Source organism: Podarcis melisellensis (genome assembly GCF_964234715.1).
Source record: "Podarcis melisellensis genome assembly, chromosome: Z".
Taxonomy (NCBI): domain Eukaryota; kingdom Metazoa; phylum Chordata; class Lepidosauria; order Squamata; family Lacertidae; genus Podarcis; species Podarcis melisellensis.
This window is the reverse complement of record NC_138547.1, coordinates 3,425,568-3,448,880: the sequence shown is the minus strand read 5'-3', so window position 1 is coordinate 3,448,880 and position 23,313 is coordinate 3,425,568. Positions and strand designations below refer to the sequence as shown.

At 45.6% G+C, this 23,313-nt stretch overlaps 1 protein-coding gene and 1 long non-coding RNA gene across 2 annotated transcripts in view; both read left to right on the top strand.

The window, feature by feature from the left end:
* Positions 1-23,313, top strand: part of LOC309361595 — a 175,794-nt gene that overhangs the window by 135,867 nt on the left and 16,614 nt on the right. The window lies entirely within an intron of this gene.
* Positions 883-23,313, top strand: part of CIZ1 (CDKN1A interacting zinc finger protein 1) — a 34,944-nt gene continuing 12,513 nt past the window's right edge. The window contains exons 1-11 of the mRNA XM_081896438.1: positions 883-1,204; positions 3,679-3,800; positions 11,096-11,268; positions 12,778-12,922; positions 14,190-14,244; positions 15,740-15,819; positions 16,971-17,050; positions 18,031-18,213; positions 19,578-19,708; positions 20,773-20,857; positions 23,058-23,171. Coding sequence (XP_081752564.1) covers positions 1,101-1,204; positions 3,679-3,800; positions 11,096-11,268; positions 12,778-12,922; positions 14,190-14,244; positions 15,740-15,819; positions 16,971-17,050; positions 18,031-18,213; positions 19,578-19,708; positions 20,773-20,857; positions 23,058-23,171 — 1,272 coding nt within the window. The 5' untranslated portion in view covers positions 883-1,100. The remainder of the gene's footprint in view (positions 1,205-3,678; positions 3,801-11,095; positions 11,269-12,777; positions 12,923-14,189; positions 14,245-15,739; positions 15,820-16,970; positions 17,051-18,030; positions 18,214-19,577; positions 19,709-20,772; positions 20,858-23,057; positions 23,172-23,313) is intronic.

Here is a 23,313-nt window from a genome sequence, read left to right as displayed (position 1 = left end):
TGTTGTCTTTTATTAAATTAGATTAGATTAATTTTCATGCTTTTAGGATGCCACCACAGAATCTGCTGGATGGATGGCACAGAGATAAACTACATTCTGTTTTGTGTCCCATGCAGAGCAGCTTAACAACAGTTTTTCTAAATGTTAATTTAGACTCCCAGAGGGACTCACAATTGAAGAAGACCAAATGATTTATTTTATTTTATTTTTAAAGACCCTGCAAACACAAATCCCGTTAATAAAATGAAATAAAAATTGTTGGAACCAATCAAATAGTACCTCACCTGCCTTGCATACAATAGATGGTATTTGCAGAAAGCTCTGGGAAAACTCCCATATTAAAACTGCTGCCAGTCCGTGCAGACAGGATGTACCAGTGCTGCCTGTCAGAGCTGTGAGCTAGATGTACCAATGCTATGGCTCACTGCAAACCACCCTCCTATGTTCCTCTGCTGATGAAAAAAGGAAGAACTACCCAGCAACTAACTTTTAACTGCCTGTTTGTTAAAAAGCTACTTCATGTATAATTATGTCTTGCATTTAATATTTTTAATATTTTTTCTGCTATTGAATTTTGTTTAATTTTCCATGCGCATTTCAGAACATTCACCTTAAGAAGAAAACAAAGCTGCTGCTGCCGCCGCCGCGGCCGCCTCCTCCTCACAGCCCACCCCGTTTGCAAAAGGATGCATTAAATAAACTTTTATTTATTTATTTTTTTAAAAAAAAAAATCTCTCTTGCATATTTCAGAACATTAACTGTTACAGGAAAAATAAATAAGTACGGTACTGAAGCCTTTTGCATTTGCGAAAGGATGCGCTGGAGCGCGTGCGTGGTTACCATCACTGTTCTCCGGTACGTGCAAGGGGTGGGGACACCTCCCCGCCCCAAACACACCCACAAGGTGTCCCGTGATCGCGATGGTGGAAACCCACGCACCCGCACGCGAGCCGCCGGTTCGAAAGCAATGAATGGGTCTCCCGCTGCAGAGCAGCAGGTTTAGCTCCGCTCCCATACTAGAACGGGAGCCTCCTGCTCCGGTTTTGCCCCGGGGTCTCGGAGCTGGGGGGCCGCTTTTTTTTTAACCCCACCCCCAGCCATGTTCAACCAGCAACAGCAGCAGCTCCAGCAGCAACTGTTGCAGCTCCAGCACCTCCTTCAGCACCAGCCTCAGCACCAGCCTCAGCAGCAGCAAGCAAGCCGGTAAGACCCTCTACCCGAGGCCGGGGATCGTGGGCCTGGCTCCAAGGGAAAGGCGCCTGCTCCACACCCCTTCTTCCCTTGCAGATCTCCTCCGCCCTCCGCGCAGTTTTTGCTGGCGTGACTGCATCTGCTTTGCACCTTGCTCCTGAAGCGTTCCTGCCTTGAAATTCAGTTGCATTTCATATCTGGCCCTTTTAACATGCGTTTTAAATGTAAATACAGTACATATGTATTTAAACTGTATCCTCAAGCGAGCCTTGCTGCACTTCAGGGACTAAGGCTACAGTGGACCTACTCAGAAGTAAGCCCCATTGCACTCCGTGGGACTTGCTCCCAGCTATGTGAGCGGGCCTAACAATTTTTGTATGGACTCAAGCTTCAGCACATGCACGAAGGTTGTGTGTGTTTGTGTGTGTGTTCGCGCGCTTGCTTTGTATAATAACATATTTTTAGCTTTGGTGCCAGATCTCACAACTCCTGCTGGCATATATTGCTGAGGTCCAAGAATCTGCTCATGCATAATTACCTGTGGCCTAGCAGTGTTCATGGTGCAAAAAATATATTTAGCTATTTCCTTACCCTCCAACCCCACCACACACACCGTAAGGAAGAAATATTTCCAATATTCCAAGCTTCTTCTAGCGTAAGCCTCCTCCTGGTTCTGCTCCCCACCTGCAAACAAAGCAGCTTGTTCTTCACTCCACATAAAAACAAACCCTCCCACTACCCAACTGAAAAGGGTTGGCTGGCATAGTGTTAACAGTTCTAGGACACAATCCACTGGGAAGCTCTCCTGTGCAAGAGCCAAGCTATGTTGTTGTTTGTCAAGTGTTTTGTTGGTGTGCAGGTCTCACTAATTTCACGGAGTCTCCTCGGCCACATCTTGGTATTGAATGGCAGCTTTTGGAAAATTAGGATGAAAAAATGTCCCTTGTAGGTAAGAACAGGTTCTGAAAGGAATTAGGACCACCCAAGTGCTTGTATTTTGAAAGTCTTTTTAGGTATATGGACTGTGTGTGGACCTGCCTTCTTAAGCATCTCCATGTCAACACTGTCCCATAATAATGTTGCGCACACATCTGACTGTTTAAATATACCCCTATAAAATATAAAAACACTGCTCCCTCTTCCTAAGCAAAGGTTTTGGTATGAGCAGTAGTCCTGCAAAATTGATAAGTTTGTCCCTAAGCTTGCAGACAGGCATATTTCTTACACATATTCACTCACACTCACACTTGACAACATGGTTTCACCATGTACATAATAGTGATATAATTAGGGTGCTGAATTGAAGAAAACTTGGGGTAGCTAAGCATGGACATGAGTGAAAGGGCTGTTGAGAGTCAGTTCAGTTCTGGAATGCAAAACAAATTCCTAGACATAATGTGCTCAGAGGCACCTTATTCTTTATTTTTACCGCATTCCTTTTTCACAGGGTTCTGGAGCTTTAGGACTCGTAATAGAAAACGAAATAGATCCAGCTAGTCAGAAGTCCGCCTGCCTGTGCCATGCGGCAACCAAAGGAGTTGTTCAACTAGTGCCAAGTACCTGAGCTGTTTCCAGATGTGTTTCTCCTAAAGTAGAGTCTCTTGCCTTACCCCCCCACCCCGCCCCCCCCAAATCTATCCACATGCTCCTTGGTAACGTTTGAAGCTGCCTTTTAAAAGGGGTATATGATGTCCTATGGGGTGCCCTCTTTTTTCAAGGAGGGAAAAAATAGTAAAATAATAATAACCAAAACCAAGCCTTCGAGCATCTATCAGGCACCTTTTGAATCAAGCTTCCTTATACTTTGTTAAATGAAATTATTCTGAACCTGTTTAATCCTGACATTGAAAGGCTGTTTAAAACAGCGTCAGTGGTGCTTCCAAAACGATGCAAAGGTTAAAACAAAATAAATTCCTTCCAGTAGCACCTTAAAGACCAACTAAGTTAGTTCTTGGTATGAGCTTTCGTGTGCATGCACACCTCTTCAGATACGATGCATGCACACGAAAGCTCATACCAAGAACTAACTTAGTTGGTCTTTAAGGTGCTACTGGAAGGAATTTATTTTGTTTTGACTATGGCAGACCAACACGGCTACCTATCTGTAACTGGATGCAAAGGTTGTGAGAGAGCTCCTGGATACCCCTTTATTACTTAGGGCAGATGCACACATAGAGGGTTGTATCCAGTGTCAGTCCTGCTTAGAGTAGACCCAAGACTATAATGGGCATAACTAACTTAGTTCTGTCCATTTCAGCGTGTCTACCTTGAGTACAACTTAACTTGATGCAACACATAGTACCAAAAACGTGCTCATTAACTCTATTTGTACAGTTAACATTCCATAATGACTGGGTCACACTTCAAGGCAATTGTTTTTGGGCAAAAATATATTCAGTAGTTGCCTAATGTTGCCTTAGGTTTCTTGCAAGCCACTCTCTGTCCTGGGATTTCTGCTGATCTGATTCAACCTCCTTCCTTCCCAGGTGTGTGATACCATCTCAGCAGCAGCAGCAGCAGATGTTGAACCTGCGAGCTACTAGTCAAGCCTCGCTCCTCAACGCCAACCCCATGCTCCAGCGGGCCCTGCTCATCCAGCAGATGCAAGGTATAGCACTTGTCCTCTGCTTTGGGGTGGGAACCCTGCAGGATTGATACAGAAGAGGCTGAGCAATGCATGCTGGGATACTTGGGAAACTGTCCCATTGGAGGGTTTTTATTCACTTGGGTATCTCTGTTATTTGGTGGGGAGGGCAGTGACTCCCAAGGCTGTTTAAGACATAAAAATTACCCAGGTAGGACCTGCAGCAAAATGGTCATTGTTCCAGCCACTCTATTGGACATCTCACCACCCCAACCACTCCTTTCAACAGCTAGTCTGCATTCTGCTGCTGCCGAGCACGCTCAGTTTTCATCAGCCACCCAAATGTTCTTTGTTCTTTCACAAATATTGGGGTTCCCCACAAAGCTGCTGGTGCCTCCCTGTTGTGGGTGGTGGGTGCTGTTCTGGATACATAAGTAATGGCACTCAGCACCTGAACATTGGAAATACAATTAAAAAAAACAACTGCTTCCAGTAGCACCTTAGAGACCAACTAAGTTTGTTATTGGTATGAGCTTTCGTGTGCATGCACACTTCTTCAGATACCAAAAGAAGATATCTGAAGTGTGCATGCACACAAAAGCTCATACCAATAAGGAGTTTTTAAATTTTTGTTTCAACTACGGCAGACCAACAAGGGACGCGGGTGGCACTGTGGGTTAAACCACAGAGCCTAGGGCTTGCCGATCAGAAGGTCGGCGGTTCAAATCCCCACGATGGGGTGAGCTCCCGTTGCTCAGTCCCTGCTCCTGCCAACCTAGCAGTTCGAAAGCATGTCAAAGTGCAAGTAGATAAACCCGGAAGCTATACACCGGCTCCCTTGGCCAGTAAAGCGAGATGAGCTCTGCAACCCCAGAGTCATCTGCAACTGGACCTAGCAGTCAGGGGTCCCTTTACCTTTACGGCAGACAAACACGGCTACCTATCTGTATAGGAAGTACAGTGGTGGACCCTCGAGTTATGTACCGCTCTGGATATGTAACTTTCAGATTGTGAACTCAGCAAACCCGTCGCACGCATGCGCAGAAGCACTCTGCGCACTGTGCGCATGCACAGAAGTGGCGCTTCCAGTTATGGACTTTTCGGGTTAAGTATGGACCCCCGGAATGAATTTAATTCATATCCGGAGGGTCCACTGTAGAGGGAATGAACTGATTGTGTTCAGTAATGGGCAGGAGAGTAGTGATTGTTTTGAGGAGGTTCTTCCTTGATCTCCCAGCAGGTGAGTAACTTCTGTTTATTGGGGACAGGGAAGAGTGAGGCAGTGGTGGGGAAGGCACCAAGATTCAAATACACAGGTAGGATGGCTGGATTGTTTCCATTGCTATGTTTGCACTGTGCTGACCTCCCAACCACTTTCCCCACCTGCTCTTGATAAGCAGCAGCAACTCACCTGCTGGGAGGTTAGGTAAATATTAAGCATGTCTACAGACTCAGTGAGAGGTGTGAGCTTGCTTTTGCCAGGTAATCCCATTTAGACTAGGTCTAATTTAGAAGATCGGCGGTTCGAATCCCCGCAACGGGGTGAGCTCCCATTGCTCGGTCCCTGCTCCTGCCAACCTAGCAGTTCGAAAACACATAAAAGTGCAAGTAGATAAATAGGTACCACTCTGGCGGGAAGGTAAACAGCATTTCCGTGTGCTGCTCTGGTTCGCCAGAAGTGGCTTAGTCATGCTGGCTTCATGACCTGGAAGCTGTACGCCGGCTCCCTCGGCCAATAAAGCGAGATGAGTGCCGCAACCCCAGAGTCGGCCACAACTGGATCTAATGGTCAGGGGTCCCTTTACCTTTAATTTGAGGAAAAACCCATCTCCTCTTTAACACAAAGAAGACTTTCTATTTTTTCATCTTTCATATTTGTTCACAACAATATATCAAAGAGATCTGTAGAAGAGTAGCCAGTGTTCTTGAAGAGATATGTGGAGTTTATGGTTGTATATCCACACAAAAAAATAAAAATTATACCATGCTATGCTGATACTGATACTTCACTGAAGTGTTTAAATGTTTCTTTGGTTATTCTTGAATCTCCCTGCCACCCGTGCCATCCTCTCCTGCTATACCAATGTGGCGCACCCTTTGAGAGCCACTACTTTAAGGTGCTCAGGGATGCAAGTGCGGTTTCCTCCTCTGCCTCATTTTCTTCTTGAGGTAGGTTCAGAGTAGGGAGAGGAAACCTATCTCCCTCTAAAAGTTGCTGGACTCAGCAGCCAGCATGGCCAGTGGTTGGGTACGATGGCATTCGTAGTCCAGGAACAGTTGGGAGTGCCACATGTTCCTCATCTCTGGTTTAGCAGTTGACAGCGCAATTCTATGCATGTCGTCCCAAAAGTAAGTCCCATTGAGTTCTCTGGGATTTGTTCCTATACTGGGAGAGGTGGTGGGTTTCCTATAGGCACCTGGCTGGCTGCTGTGAGAGCAGGAAATTGTACTAGGAGGGCCATTGGCCTGGGATAGATATAAGATATATGTCAAAAATACAGTAAAGGTTCGCTATCTATGCTAGCATTCGATTGACATTGGAGAGAGACTGTGTTGAGAAATAAGACCAAGGGTACATATTGATAAAGGAATGTATTAGATGAAATGTAAAGAAATATACAATAATAGGAGTACATTCATTTGTAACAAAAGGAATATACAACAGGATTGACAGGAAGTCCGTAGTGTTGGTACATGTATGATTTTGGAATAGCTTTGTTTTTTCTTTGTTTCTTTCTTTAGGTATATAAATTTTGTATATAAACTTTGTGTACATGTTAGAAATTATAGTATAATAAGCCCTGTACAGTCATACCTTGGGTTGAAGTCACCTCAGGTTAAGCCTTTTTGGGTTCTGCTCCGCAGCGACCCGGAAGTAACAGAGTGCGTTACTTCTGGGTTTCGCAGCTCGCACATGTGACGCACGGGCATGGGTTGCATTCGCTTCAGGATGTGAACAGGGCTCCGGAACGGATCCTGTTCGCATCCAGAGGTACCACTGTAATGTAATATGACAATGTATGCATATGTAACATAAGAACGTTAATAAATAAATACAATTTAAATGGGGGGGCATTGGCCTCATCCAGCAGGCTCTTCTTAGGTTCTTATGAGGTTCAAGGTTAACTCAGTAAGCATTGTGGCTGAGGAGGGGATTTGAATCTCTATCTCCCTGGCAGTGACAAACAGAGCCCAGCATGCACCAGTCCAGCCCATGCTGTCTCCGAGGAGACACCTGTCCTGAGCCACTTTGCGAGGCTGGAATGACCCCAGCCTTGCAAAGCAGCACAGGACTGGCTCGGGGAGGGCACCACGCGCCCAAGAAAAATGCTATACATGGATGCTACAACCCTGGTCCCAGTTTCACACTCTTAACACAGCGATGAGGAACCTCTGGCGCACGGGCGGAATTGGCCCTCCCAGGCTGTTTGGAGCCAACCGCGTCCACCTGCCCTGCATCCACAATCACTTGAGCTCAAGTCAGGAAGATTTTCATCTTTAAACTGTTTAACATGGTTGCACTGAGAGAGGTCTTTGTCGCATGCCATGTGCTCCAGTTTAAACAATTACATAAATTAGAAACAACCATAAACACTCAGATAAATGTTTATGAATATATTTAGAAAGTTGTGTTAAAGTGTACATAGCAAAAGTATTACAGATATGAAATGATGTCTAGTAACATCGCTTAGATTGGTGGCATTAAGTAAAGTGTATTTTGTATAAATAACACTTAGGGGCCAAGATGAATTTCCTTTGTAGCTGCAGCTTGAATTCTTCCTAAAGTTCTGCTGCATGGTGATAGAAGAAGGTGCCAAATTCAGTTTGTTTGTTGCTTTTTTATACCACATTTCCTCCAAGGAGCTCAAGGTGGTGTATGTAGTTCTCATTTCATCTCACAACAATCCTGCAAAATATAGGTTAGGTTGAGAATAAGTGGCTGGCCCAAGGTCACCCAGGTCCTGGTCTGACACTCTAACCACTACGTCATGCTGTCTCTTAACAAAGCTTTGAATTAGCATGCACTCCCAATTCTTCTATTGCGTCTCTGGCTTGGAGGTTCAGTCACCTTGAGTCATTTGCCAGGCTTCACCCACCTGCCAGAATGTTCTGCGGAGGGTTGGCCTGTTCTCCATACAGAAGTTGTTTTAACACCTCTTGCCCAACTAGCCACCACATTGGCTCACATAGTTTACGTCTCCCCTACCAAGTCTGAAGCTGCAAACCTGTACATCTAAAACCATTTTTTAAATCATTTGTAACAGCTACAATCTCTCCTTACCCCACTCATATGCCCACTCAACTTTCGATTGGCAGAATTGGCACTGCTGCAGGTGCCCCGTGATGCTTATTACACACTTGTAAGAACTTTGATTGTTCATTGTGGCAGCACCTATACTTTGCGGCTCCCTGCCTATTGATATCAATCAGGCTCCTTCACTGTAGTCTTTTCCGCACCTGCTAAAAACATTATTGTTTAGACAAGCCGCCTAGATGCCTAGAAAGCGTGGTGTGAAATATAATTTGTTTGAGTATTTTATCTTTTTGTATGTTTTGATGTATTGAATTCCCCCTCCCCTTCAATTTTATGGTTTTATCTTTTTGTAAACGGCTTTAAGGTTTTTCTTTTTAAAACAAACAAGCTGTGTATGAATTTTATTAAATAATAAAATAGCAGCCCTGTTGAAGCATGTGCTAAGTCAGCCTTTCTCAACCTGTGGGTCCCCAGATGTTGTTGAACTACAACTCCCATCACCCCTATCTAGCAAGGCCAGAGCTGAGGGATGATGGGAGTTGTAGTCCAACAACATCTAGGGACCCACAGATTGAGAACCTCTATAGGCATTCCCTCCAGATGTTGCTGGACACCCAACTCCCATCATTGTTGGCCATGCTGGTTGGGTCTGCAGAGATCTGGAGTCCAATAAAGTCAGGAGGGCACAGACCTAGCTATTCTGTAGTATAGTCATGCCTTGGATCCCGAACGCCTTGCGACTTGAACGTTTTGGCTCCCGAATGCCACAAACCCGGAAGTGAGTGTTCCAGTTTGCAAACGTACTTTGGAAGCCGAACGGTTTCCGATTGAGTGCAGGAAGGTCCTGCAGCCAATCAGAAGCTGTGCCTTGGTTGTCGAAGTCGAACGGTCTTCCGGAACGGATTCCGTTCAACTTCCGAGGTACAACTGTACAAGCCAAGTTCCTATTTATCGTTTTAGAAGAGATAAGAGATAATGCCCTTTGAGATTCTCTGGGGAGGTGGCTGTGTTAGCCCAGAGGTCAGTGCAGGAAAAGTGCTGCAGCACAGCTTCACTGACTGATGAGAAAGTCCATGAAAGGCTCAGAGTGTGTTCCTTTTCAGATCCTCAGAGCCACTGACCTTCCAATCATTTAAAAATCAATTAGGGGTGTTTGAGCAATGCTGATTACCGTATTTTTTGCTCTATAAGACGCACCAGACCACAAGACGCACCTAGTTTTTGGAGGGGGAAAACAAGAAAAAAAATATTTTGAATCTCAGAAGCCAGAACAACAAGAGGGATCTCTGCGCAGAGAAAGCAGCGATCCCTCTTGCTGTTCTGGCTTTTGGGATAGCTGCGCAGCCTGCATTCGCTCCACAAGACGCACACACATTTCCCCTTACTTTTTAGGAGGGAAAAAGTGAGTCTTATAGAGCAAAAAATACGGTATTTAGCAGCTGCCTCTGGGTAAGCTGGTGCCAACAGTGATAAAATGAAAGGGAAGTTGCATTTTCTGATTCATATGTATAAAAGTATGTTTATCCTACAGAGCCGCAGTTCCTTTGGTGCGGGAGTGATGGTCGAAATATGACTAATATCCTATTTATTTTAAAATTTCATTTATTTTTGTTTTATCTCCCTCTTTCTATGTATGTGTGCGCATAAATATGCATGCTCTTATAGTCTTTTCTTTTTTAAAAACAGGAGCTCTCCTCTTTATGGAGTTGATTATTCAGGGGTTATGCAATTGATAATCACATTACCTTCTGTAATAAAGAGTTGTCTGAGCACTGACAGTCCTCTGAAATTTCCTGGTCAACTGCAAGGTTTGGGTTACATTTGAGAATACTTGATGCCCAGATACTTGGTATCTGAGAAAGATCTGAGTGAATAATTCAGCGGGTGTTTTAACCTGTGGTTTCAGCAGTGGAAACTAGTAAGCTGAGTGTGTAATTCTCCCCGCCCACTTTCTGTAGCAGAATTGGAGGTGTGGTTTCTAGAGAGCTAACCAAGCCTCTGAGCCAGGGGTCAGCAAGCTTTTTCAGCAGGGGGCCGGTCCACTGTCCCTCAGACCTTGTGGGGGGGGCAGACTATAATTTGAAAAGAAAAGAAAAATGAACAAATTCCTATGTCCCACAAATAACCCAGAGATGCATTTTAAATAAAAGGACACATTCTTCTCATGAGGTGGCCAAAGTATTGGAGCCTCAGCTTCAGGATCTGTCCTTCCAGTGAGCACTCAGGGCTGATTTCCGGAGCCTATTTGATCATTACATCTTAAAAACCTTCAGCTGAACCGCTGTGTACTTGTATCTACATTTATCTGCATTTAAAAAATAATGAGTTGTTGACTTTTGGGGGGTAGCTGTTTAAAGAACATGGGCCGTATTCGGTCTTCATCCTACTCAGAGTAGACCCACTGGAATGGATAGTAATGACTTAACTGGGTCTTTTAATTTCAGCGGCTGTACTCTGCCTAGAACTTGTTTGTCTACAACCCAATATATGCAACGGTGTAGCAGCCCTGAACTGACCTTAGTGGATCTGAGCCATGAACTGATTTGGAGTACTTCCACAGTGATTGTGTGAGTTTTGTTTACAGTGGTACCTCTGGATGCGAACGGGATCCGTTCCGGAGCCCCGTTCACATCCTGAGTAAAACGTAAGACGTGACCGTGCATATTCGCGGGTCGCGTTTTGCCGCTTCCGCGCAGGCGCTTGACATTATTTTGAGTGGCGAAACCCGGAAGTAACGCGCTCTGTTACTTCCGGGTCGCCACGGAGCGTAACTTGAAAACGCTCAACCTGAAGGTCACATCTAACCCGAGGTATGACTGTAATGTGTATAACTGCTTCTGTTATGTTTGCCGTTGCGTAAATCTTTTCATGTTGCAGGCCGCCTTGAGCAGAGTCTTCGCTATGGAAAGGCGGCATACAAATAAAAGCAGGAGGAGGAGGTCCTGAGCATGGGCACAGTGACCAAACCACAAATGGCTTGTTCTCTTTTGTGTCTTCAAGTTGCCTGGTACTTAACATGGTATCTGTGCGTCACTCACCTACCGCTATTTCCTGTCCTTGGTAGGTAACTTGAGAGGCTTCAATATGGCCGCAGCTCCTGTGCTCCAGCAGTTCTTTCCGCAGGCAACAAGACACTCCCTTTTGGGTCCCCCTCCTGTTGGGGTCTCCTTGAAGCCCACTCGCCTGGCTTTCCCTGGGGGCCTCCCTTTTCAGCGGCAGAATCAGACCTTTCGTAAGGTGAGCTCATTCTGGATTATTGTTGTTGTCGTTTAGTCATGTCCGACTCTTCGTGACCCCCTGGACCAGAGCACGCCAGGCCCTCCTGTCTTCCACTGCCTCCCGCAGCTTGGTCAAACTCATGCTGGTAGATTCGATAACACTGTCCAACCATCTCGTCCTCCGTCATCCCCTTCTCCTTGTGCCCTCCATCTTTCCCAACATCAGGGTCTTTTCCAGGGAGTCTTCTCTTCTCCCAAGGTGGCCAAAGTCTTGGAGCCTCAGCTTCATGATCTGTCCTTCCAGTGAGCACTCAGGGCTGATTTCCTTCAGAATGGATAGGTTTGATCTTCTTGCCTGCACCAAAATGCTGATTAAAAACTTCCGAAAACATGAAGAACCTAAACAAACCAACACCCATACAGTATCCTCATAGCTAATACAGGGGTGCCCCGCAAGACGAATGCCTCGCAAGATGAAAAACTCGCTAGACGAAAGGGTTTTCCGTTTTTCAATTCTCTTCGCAAGACGAATTTCCCTATGGGCTTGCTTCGCAAGATGAAAACGTCTTGCGAGTCTTGCGATTTTTTTTCACTTCCCCCCTTTTTCTAAGCCGCTAATAGCCGCTAAGCCTTTAATAGCCACTAAGCCGCTAATAGCGCTAATCCGCTAAGCCGCTCATAGGGTTGCTTCGCAAGACAAAAAAACCGCTAGACGAAGAGACTCGCGGAACGGATTATTTTCGTCTTGCGAGGCACCACTGTAATTTCAGTGTTTCCAGGAACTGTTATCTTTCAGCCTGGTTGAACAGTGTTTTTAAATTCCTCCTGATAATTGAAAATGAAGAAGGCAGAGCTACATCACCAGGGAGGGTGTTCTGTTGTGGTCAATTTTCAGTTGTGTTGATTTCCCCCATGTTCAGTTGTGGTGATTTTTGGCCTGTTTTTGAAGTCTCTCCTCCTATGCTTCTACTTCTACTCTGCAGCTTACTGATTCATGAGTGAAACTCAGTTGGTGCTGATGAAAAGGCTGTTGATTCAGCAAAGGCCTCAATTAGCACATCTTTCTCCAGACTGCCAACTCCCATCAGCTGATGATGAAACTTACAGCCCTGCAAAATATGGAGAGCCCTACTCTGGAGAAGGCTACACCAGCAATTTTAAAAACAAATTTCTCTTTGCTCACGTAGCACCCACCCACCTGAATAAGTCCCAGACTGGGGAATCAGTGTTGGGCTGCAGTAGAAAAAGGGAATTGTAAAAAAAACCACCTCTCTTTAGCAGATGCCTCCATGGGAACAAAAGCCTTTTTTGTGTGGAAAGACTGGGCTCAGTTCAGTTCCAGTCCCAAGCACAAATTCCTATGCACAGCATATGTTCAGAGGTACGGTTTTTGTACCTCATTCTGGTTGGTCATTCTCTGGGTTCTAATATGCAAGCGAACAAATAAAGAAGACGTAGTTCCAGCAAACCTGGCTCTGCGGATTGTTTGCATCTCTCTTTTCTTGAACCATCGCATTCTCCACTGCAGGACTTCTCGAGGACCTCTGAGAGGAAACGGGAGGCGGATTCTGCAACTTCCTCCTCTCAGGGCCAAGGAGCGGATGAGAGCCTGCCTGCGCTGGATATGCCTATCATCAAAGAGGGGTCTGAGCAGCCGAATTCTCCACCTCCAGGTAGGAGAATACTTGAGTTTGCTTTTTCCTCTCCACCAACACAGAATAGGGAGGTGTTTTTTAAAATAAAAATTAAAAAATGAGGAGGTGAAGATAAGTTGTGCTGAATCATACCAAATGTTTGTTTAATCTAGCATCTTGTTTATCACAGTGGCTAGCCAGAGACACTGGGAAGCCCCTAGGAGGACTTGGGAGCAAGACCCCTCTCTCAGTATTGTTGCTCAGGGACTGGTATAGAGAGGCATGATTCTGGAGGCAGCGGCATCAGGACTGCCTGCCATTGATAGCCTGGTCCTGCTCTCTTAAATCCCATTTTGAAGCTGTCCAGGTTGGTGACCATTGTTGTAAACAAAAATCTGCCTCTTAGTATCCAAGAGCCCATATAGATTCCTTACATAGGTACCCTATTGGTAGGAGAAAATAACAGAGGCCAAGCAGAGAATATTGAGAAGCAAAGCAGCTAGTAAGCCTGATCTTTATTGATCTGTTGCAACAGGGTCCTCACTCACCACACGCAGGAGGGAGGAGGAACCCAGGACAAAAGTGTGCCTGCCCTTATATAGACATTTTAAATTCCCTCCCTGGAGTCCAAGACCACCCCCAGAAACATCATACATACATCACATAAGGGGTGTAGCTCAAGACCACCCTCCCAGATACATCATACCTACATCACAGAAAGGGTGGTCTACAGCAGAAATATTCTGAGTGCTTTGTTTACCTCCTGTCTGCTAGGTTACCTGTTTAATGGTCACTTCATTGGATTGCCTGGGGAGCCTGACCAGTCTTTTGTAATGATAAATACTTAGTTCCTGGGCCAGGTCACAGGCTCACACCCTATTCATATCTTAAATGTGCCCTTAAGACAGGATTTGTGAAGGAAAAGACAATGGGGAGGCTTTTCCATTTTCCTCTGACCTTGCAGAGAAAACATTTGCTCAGTTTGTGCTGATCTATGTACCTGCTTGGTTGGTACGCTTACGGACATTTAACATATATCTAAGACCTCAAAATTCCTATCACACCACCACTGCATCTTCTGGTAGCAATTCCATTATTTAGCTCACGTGCTGTGTGAATAAGAGCTTCTACTTACCTGTCCTAAATCACCCGCCCACCCCCCAAAGTAGTAGCTAGCAGGAAAAGCAGTTGGGGATGATGGGAGTTGTAGTTCAACAACAGCTGGGGGGACCTGAGGTTGAGAAACACCGCTTTAGATGGTACTTGGCTGCTCTGAAGCAATAACTTCCTTTTTCTGGGCCCACAGAGACTCTGTCAGAATCTTCTTCAGCTGATGAGCCGGCAGCCAAGAGGCTCAGAAGGTAAGAATGGCCGTTGCCAGGATCTGCACTCAGAGCTGAATTGTAAGAACATTTTTGCCAGATTGAATCCTAAAGATCCACCTGGCGCCTTGTGCCTCTCTTTGGTGGTGGGCTGGCCTCTCCAACAGGCACAGCGCTGCTGGTGGCTCCACTGGGCCTGGCACTGCTGGTGGGAGTGGCTGTGCAGGATCACCCAGAGGCCCTGCTCCCCAGCCCCCTCCCCCTGTCTAAGGGCTTGCACCATAGCCTGCTGGACAGACAAGCCCTCATAAGCTCCCCTGATCACCTCCCAATGTCCCTGCAGGTGTCTTTCCACTTGTGGTGGAAGCACTGCCTTCGCACTGGCAGCTATGATCCATTTGTGCTTCAGCAGGGACATGGCATGATCTCTGTTGGCCACAACCATCTGGCGGAGAAGGGACTTCTCTGTATGCCAGTTCAGCTTCCAGTCATCAGTGGGAGTGGCACGGTCAGAGAGGCCTTCCTCAGGGTCAGCCATGGCAGCCAGGTCTGGGTAGACAGCCAGATAATAATAATAATAATTGTTTGTTTCTTTGTTTGTTTGTTTGTTTATACATACCCTGTCCATCTGGCTGGACTTCCCCAGCCACTCTGGGCGGCTTCCAACAAAACACTAAAATACAGTAATGCATCAAACATTAAAAGCTTCCCTAAACAGGGCTGCCTTCAAATGTCTTCTAAAAGTCTGGTAGTTGTTCTTCTCTTTGACATCTGATGGGAGGGCATTCCACAGGGTGGGTGCCACTACCGAGAAGGCCCTCTGCCTGATTCCCTGTAACTTGGCTTCTCGCAGCGAGGGAACCGCCAGAAGGCCCTTGGCACTGGATCTCAGCGTCTGGGTAGAATGATGGGGGTGGAGATGCTCCTTCAGATATACTGGACTGAGGGCATTTAGGGCTTTAAAGGTCAGCACCAACACTTTGAATTGTGCTCGGAAATGTACTGGGAGCCAGAGATTCATTCATACATTCCTAATTCTATTTGTGTCCTGCTTTGCCACACACACACACACAGAGAGAGAGAGAGAGAGAGAGAGACGTGCTGAAAGCAAGTTACAACAGAGAAAACAGGAATACATTTCAAAACCCCAAACCATGCAAAAAAAAATATCATAGCAACATAATAAGACAACATAATAAGACAAATTGCTTTGAAGATAAAAAATTATATTAGCAACATCCAAACTCCAAAAGCAAAAGTAACAAGGGAGCTTCACAGTTTCACTTTGGTCCCAGAAAAGCCTCTCCTGTGATGTTGCTCACAGTCCCTCTCCTGCAGCAGTTTCTTCTAAGGCTCCCAGTGGCTGCATCCCAACCCACTCATCCTGGCAGATCTTGCTACCTGGCGTGGGATCCTCCTTGGATTCTGGGCTGTGCATACAAGGTCATGGCCATCGCAGCACAGTTTCTTGGCCTCCCACATTTAATGTACTAACAGCTTCTTTTTTAAAAAACAAAACCATTTATCCCACCAGGGAAGCTGAGGACACAATCCCAGAAGAAGCAACATGTCTTCAGCAAGTGGAGGAGTCCAACACAGAATCCCACCTGGAAGGTGAGAGCTTCACAGTTGCCTGGGATCATGCAAACTAGTCCCAAGGGTCTAGCATCAAAAAGCTGTGGGGAAATAGTCAGATGCCTTGCAATAGGTTGAAAGCAATACAAATATATTCACCCCAGCCTGTATTTAGTTTAGAATCATCTTTATAGGAAAAATGGATTTTAACTATTTTTACATATGGGGTTGTTTTTGTTGTCCACGCTTTTACTGTGAAACCGCTTCAACATACTTTATGGGAAGCGATTCACAAAATAATAAAATAATAACTGTGAAGCACAGCTTGCAAGGGCCAGGCAACTGGTGCATGGATTCTCCAGTCCTAGAACAGGGACAATTAGGCTCTGCCTGACTCCTCAAAGTCACTAGCTGTACAGAAATCTGCCCAGTTCATGTCTGTGTGTGTGTTGCATGTTTTCTGCTCCTCTGACTAGATTTGAGTCTGTGAAGGGCTGGACTGTAACTCCCACCACCAGCAAACAGCCCCTGCCAAAGACATGCATCAGACATACAGTGGATGCTCGGGTTGCGAACGTGATCTGTGCGGAATGCACATTCGCAACCTGCAGTGGTGCGTCTGCGCACGTGCGGGTTGCAATTCGGTCCGTATGCGCAAAGCGTGATTTAGTGCTTCTGCACATGTGCAGCCGCCGAAACCCGGAAGTAACCTGTTTCGGTACTTCCAGGTTTTGTCAGTATGCAACCCCAAAAAAATGCAGCCTGAAGCGTCTGGAACCCGAGGTATGACTGTACCTCCTTTCAGGTCTCTAGGAAATTGCCCTTAGTCTTAAAAGGCATACTTTTCCGGAGGGGTTTCGCAAGCAGCTGCAAGGCCAGACTCTGCCCTCCAGCTGCTTCCCCTTCTTTTTTGTGCTTTCCCATGGGTGCATCCTTCTGTGGCCACATGAGGTCCAGAGTCATTCTGTGGAATGGAGAGAAAGAGAGCAGAGCTGTGCTTCTTTTTATAGCCAAAGGGAGGGAACTCTCCAGAATAAAAATGTGGTGGGTGCTGCGGGAGGTTTCTGGAAGTGCCATGCTGCCCGTGAGCACCATGTTGGGGACCTCAGGGATTGTTGATGCTCCTGAGAGCTCCCACCTCAAGCTCCTGGGGAAATTAAGTTCTCTTTCTGTCTGCCTGTCTTTCATAGAGGCAGACAATGGGAACGGGAATCTGGCTGCAGATACTTCCAAGGAAAAGAACATTTCTGGAGAGCTGAATATTTCGGAGGTGAGCAGAAAGCTTCTTTAGCTCCTGGAGAGGGAGGATGACTAGCAGCAGGTCCTTCTGCTGCTTTGTTAAAAACTGTTGGGGAAATGTGGGCGGCATCCTTTGCCAGCCTAGTTCCCTCCAGCTGGCATCATTCACAGGCATTGATGGGAGATGCAGTCCAAATCATTTGGAGGCACCATGGTGGGGAAGGCTGGTGTACACAGATAGCAACATGGAAAAACACACTCTGGCTCAATAACCAAAGATCCAAAGGAGCCTTTTACCCAGCATGCTCTCCTCCAAGAGGGCCATCAAGCAAACCAAATTAACCATAGTTTCTCATTCTGTCCAAACCGGGAAACCATGGGTAAAAGCTACTATCTCACAAGAAATGAGGGAAACAGTAACTGTACATCTCAGGTTCCTAGAATACTAGAAACATACTCATTTAAAAGGAAAGCTGGGATAGGGGGTGGGGGGCAAATAGCATTAATAGAGAGGGAACTGCCTCCCTTGTACCACCACTGCACAGACGTCTGTGCTTCACATGTAACTGTAGTTTATATATATTTGGATGAAACTCTAGTTAATTGAAGCCTTCCTGTTCTTGTTGGGGCTTCGTGCGTGGGCAAAAGTCTTTTTCCTACCTTGGCTTTTTAAGCTGAAATATGACCATCCAAATTCCTTCTGTGTGCAAATGCAGAAATCTCTAGATGCGGCCTCTGTATTCTTCCTGTAAACACTACCTTCTTTCCCCAAACTGTATGTATCTTCTTCTTTTTAGCCGAGTAATTGTCTTCCATAAACACGGTTTTAACAATGAGTCTGTAAGTGGCTGTGGAGGCCAGTTCTGGATCCACATGTCCTTCCACAGTGGGGAAGTGTATAGCCGCTGTCTGGATGTGGCCTGAATTATGGGCTTCTTCTACTCTCCAGAGCTGAGGGATTTAATAGTTGGCTGATGGGCAACCTGAATTGAATCCTTGAATCTTCTCCAGGTGGTCAGCTCTGCAGGCTCCCTGAAAGTCACAATTCAGCAGAGCAGCGAGAACCGAGCTATCAGCACCACAGCCCTAAAGCCAGCCTTCTGGACCTCTGAGATGGGGACAACTGGAGGCAGCCCCGAGGCTACCCTGAAATTCTACTGCTACATATGCAAGACTAACTGCTACAACCAACAGGTAACAAGACACGCTTCATCTGAGGAGTTGCAAAGTCGGGATTTTTGCAACCCTGCCGCCCTCCCTCTCCTTACCTGCATCAGTATTCATTCCTTTCCTAGACAGCTTACTGTCTGTAGAAGTGACTTGCAGTAGGTAAAAATATAGGCGTGTGTATAAGCACACAAAAAATGGACAAGAAAATCTATATCAAATACTTCACATTTTAAAAAATGCATAAGCGCTATCCATATTCACAATAACAGTATCAGTATAAATAAAATTGAAAGTGTAGAATCCCCGCCAGCATAAAACGCTCTGTTTTGCATTGCAGTCCTGAGCTGTTTAGGCTTTATAGGTCAACTCCAGCACTTTGAATTGGGCCTGGAAATTAACTGGCAGCCAGTGCAGTTGGGCCAGGATTGGTGTAATATGCTCAAGCCATCTTGCTCTTGTGAGCGACCTGGCCACTGAATTCTGTTCCAGCTGATGTTCCTGAACCGTCTTCAGAGGCAACTACATATAACACGTTGCAGTGGAGCTTGACATTCTCATCCCACTGGATGAGCCTTCTCCCAATCTGAGGCCTTTTTATATGTTGCTGAACAGCAACTCACAGCATCCCTGATCACAGGCCCAGCGCATCTGGAAGCCATCACGTTGGGGGAAGGCAGCCTTACGGAGCCATTTCTGATCCTGGCCAGTATATCTGAGCATGCCTGTCACCCCTTTCATTACTTCTGAAGTAGCCCATCTGAACTGGATAGGCTTGCCAGTTTTCAAATGATGTAGTGGGACTCATGCAACACGTTGGCGATCAATATGCACAGAACAATAATTATACATACTTTATCAACCTTCTGAGAAAAATACAAAACATTAAACAAAGCCACAAAGACGTGCGAACTACGCAGCCTAAAATGAACTTATAATGTCTGGTTTCAATAGATTTTTCAAATGCTTGACTCGGTCTTTTAGATAAGTTCATGAAGATACCAACAAAAGGTAAGTTCGGTGTTATTCACAGTACCAAGAGATGCTAGTAGAGTTGTAGATAGATGTTAATAAAGTTGTAGATAATGAAGTTGTAGAGACAGGGTGCCGGCGTTTTGCACCTGGCAGTCCAAGTAATCAAAAGGCCGCTGTTCGCCCCCGATGGGGCCCTTTAACTGGGGCTTGCAGGTAGCACACCCCCAAGATAGTTTTCTGGGCTGTTTCAGTGGTCTAATCTCAAAGTCTTGATACTTATATTGATATTCAGTCTTATAGAGAATGCTCTTTCTTGGCTTAAGCTTAAGAGACTGATTTGCTTAGCCTGAGACTGATTTGCTTAGGTTTCAAATGGTGGCTACTCATCATGTTCTCTCCATCTCTCTCTCTCTCAGAATTTCCAGGCTCACATGGCAGGAGCTCAGCACCAGCAGCGACTTCGGGAGATCCAACACATGAGCAACATCTGCCTTGTCTCATTGTTGCCTGTGGTGAAGGAGCAGAAACCACTGGCTGAGAAAGATGGGTATGTTGGTTTGTTGGACTAGATAGTCCTTGAGGGGAGGGGTCCTTCCAGCTCTGCTTCTATGTGCGGGCTGTAAAATTCTGTGACTGGAGAATGTGGAGCTCTCAAACTGATTGTTTACCCACCCAATCCCTTCACAGGAAGAATAAATCAGGGCTGGAGAGTCTTTTCAGTTACTCAACATGGCAGGTTCTGATGTTCTCTGCAAGCAATGGGGAACTTATTTTTCTGGCCAAGGGCAGTACCCTGGTGTGGGCTGCTTCTCTCCCTTACTGTAGCAGACACAGCTCATGAGCAGATTCCTCATCCCTGTAGTTTCTAGAGCACAAAATTGTATGTTGGGATTTGTGCATGTTCATTTTTGTTCCAAGCGGATATGAAAACACCTATTTCAGCTTTGCTCCTTAGTGGCTCCTGTTGCAAGACTATGCACCACTTGGGGCAGTGCAAAGGTGAAATGATTTGTTTTCATGTCCTCCAGGATTCATTTGATTAGCCTAGGGACTTGGTAGAAATTACCTGCATGCCTTATTGGATAGCTGAAACCTGCAACAAACTTTGCAGATTTGGTGCCTCTCAGATGTTATGGACCACAGCTCCCCTCAGACCCAGCCAGCATGGCCAGGAGTTAGAGAGTGCAGCAACATGTAGAGAACCACAGATTCCCCCATTCTTTCATATGCTCTTCAGGTGTAAAAGTCGCTTGTTCAGAAAATTGTCACACAAGACAACTAGTAGTGGCAGAATTGAGGAAACAGGGGTCTAAGAATGTAATATTTTCACAACTCCCCTTTGCTTCCTGAGTCTTTTGTGTTTTCGCATGTTTCCTGTTTGAGGGTTAGAACTGTGCTCTAAATGCCCCACAGCCTGGAGAGCTGAGATTCTCAATGATGCCAGACGTGTCACCAGGCAGTGTATGAGATCCCAAATGACTGACTAGCAGAATGCCTTTTTTTTACTATATAAAGGCAGTGGAGCAAGTGGGAGATAATGCTGTGTTGCTGTTTTAGTGGAATCATAGAATCATAGAGTTGGAAGAGACCACAATGTTCTTGTCCTTGCAGAGAGAGCCAGCAGCGGTGGTGTAACACCTGCCAGATACATTTTACAGGTGACCTGATCAAGCACCGTCGGACTCAGGAACACAAGGTAACTCTTTGCCCAGATTTCTCTTTCCTGTAAATAATGGATAGGCCTTCTCAGTCCAGCCTGCGAACCATCCAGGAATCAGCATGTTTTTACATGAGTAGAATGTGTCCTTTTATTTAAAATGCATCTCTGGGTTATTTGTGGGGCATAGGAATTGGTTCATTCCCCCACCCCCCACCCCCCAAAATATAGTCCAACCTCATGGTATGAGGGACAGTGGACTGGCCCATGGAGGAAAAAGGTTGCTGACCCCTGCTGTAAATGTTCCAGGAAGGGGTTGAATGCTAATTACCTCAGGGCAGGTGCTAGGTTAATGTTTTTTACATTAGAGAATATTTTAATGGCAAATTAAGGCGCTGACACGAAAGCAAAATATGCTGTTTCCAAGAAAACCGGGCTCATGCATTTTGTTGTTGAGTCATGTCTGACTCTTCGTGACCCCATGGACCAGAGCACACCAGGCACTCCTGTCTTCCACTGCCTCCTGCAGTTTGGTCAGACTCATGTTGGTAGCTTTGAGAACACTGTCCAACCATCTTGTCCTCTGTCGTCCCCTTCTCCTTGTGCCCTCCATCTTTCCCAACATCAGGGTCTTTTCCAGGAAGTCTTTTCTTTTCATGAGGTGGCCAAAGTATTAGAGCCTCAGCTTCAGGATCTGACCTCCCAGTGAGCACTCAGGGCTGATTTCCTTAAGAATGGATAGGTTTGATCTTCTTGCAGTCCATGGGACTCTCAAGAGTCTCCTTCAGCACCATAATTCAAAAGCATCAATTCTTCAGCGATCAGCCTTCTTTATGGTCCAGCTCCCACTTCCATACATCACTGCTGGGAAAACCATGGCTTTAACTATATGGACCTTTGTCAGCAAGGTGATGTCTCTGCTTTTAAGATGCTGTCTAGGTTTGTTATTGCTTTTCTCCCAGGAAGCAAGGGTCTTTTAATTTCATGACTGCTGTCACCATCTGCAGTGATCATGGAACCCAAGAAAGTAAAATCTCTCACTGCCTCCATTTCTTCCCCTTCTATTTGCCTGGAGATGATGGGACTAGTGGCCATGATCTTAGTTTTTATGATGTTGAGCTTCAGACCATATTTTGCACTCTCTTCTTTCACACTCATTAAAAGGTTCTTTAATTCCTCCATGGACAAAGACAACGGGCTCATGCATAGGGAGTTTTAACAAGCAATGGTAGTGATTGTTTAGTCAACCTGGTGCCCTCAATCTGTCTTTGACTATAGCACTGCTGATGAAGGATCTTTGCTGATATTATATAGCAGGTTCTTTCTTGGATTAAAAAGGGAGCAAAAAACATAGTGACTCCCTCTGAAAAAGGCATATTTGCAGGTTTGTTCTTGCGGTCTCCCCCTCCCCTCAGCAGATGCGGGCAGTAATATTCAAGTTCAACCATTTCCATGTCTGCAGTATTTTTAAAATAATCGCTTTTAAAGCTCCATTTGGTTTATTAATTCCACTTACAGATTACTTCCTACGAAGCATCTCAGAGTGATCGACAATAATATCAGCAGTGAAAACATACAGAATAAGTTCATGTATTCAGCAATGCCAATCAAATGCAAATGCTGCCCAAAATAAATAGATTGGGGTAAAAAATACTGGTTGAAAAATTTTTGAGTTTAGCTCCTTGCTTTCTTCCTGCTTCTCATCCATCAGCCACCAAGGCCTCTTTATCAGTGATAAAAGAAAACCTTGAATAACTCACCTTCAATAACTTTGTCAGTTGGCTAATTCCTGAATTGCTAGTTCAGTTCTGTTAATTTGGATCTGAACAGAGACTATACTATTGTGTCCCACTGCAATTGTTAATTTACTCAGCACTACTAAGGTGTTCGAGTTATCAAAAATTACTGCTGTTACGAACAGTCCTTTTGCATACATTTAAGCTGCAATAATTACAAGTTTCACAGACTGTACTGTTGGAATTCCATTGCCGTGTAACCCCAGCCTTTCCGTTTCCCCCCTTCACATCCATGTGCATGTAAAGGTGTCCTCTGTGCATCTAATGAGGTGGGCTTGAGCTGATGCTGTTATTTTTTTAAAAATCTTCCTTTATATATATCCTGCACTTCCTCCCGAAGGACCCTGGTATTTAAGGTGGCATCAAATCAAGTGTGCTTGAAGGCTTCTGTGAGCAAATGCCACATTATTTCCTACCTGTCCCCCTTTATTTTCTTATCCTAGCTTGCCAAACGCTCTCTCCGACCCTTTTGCATGGCGTGCAGCCGGCACTTCAAGACCCCCCGCAAGTTTGTGGAGCATATGAAGTCTCCAGAGCATAAGCAGAAGGCCAAAGAGGTAAGGGCAGCTGTACTTCAGGGAACGTGGTGGCAGTTGGGATGAGCTATGTAGGACTTTGGCAGCTGGGCAGAGGGCCATGTGTCTGCTGCAGAAACATCAGAGGCCCTGGCAGGTTTTAGGGGAGGATGTTAGCTCAGTG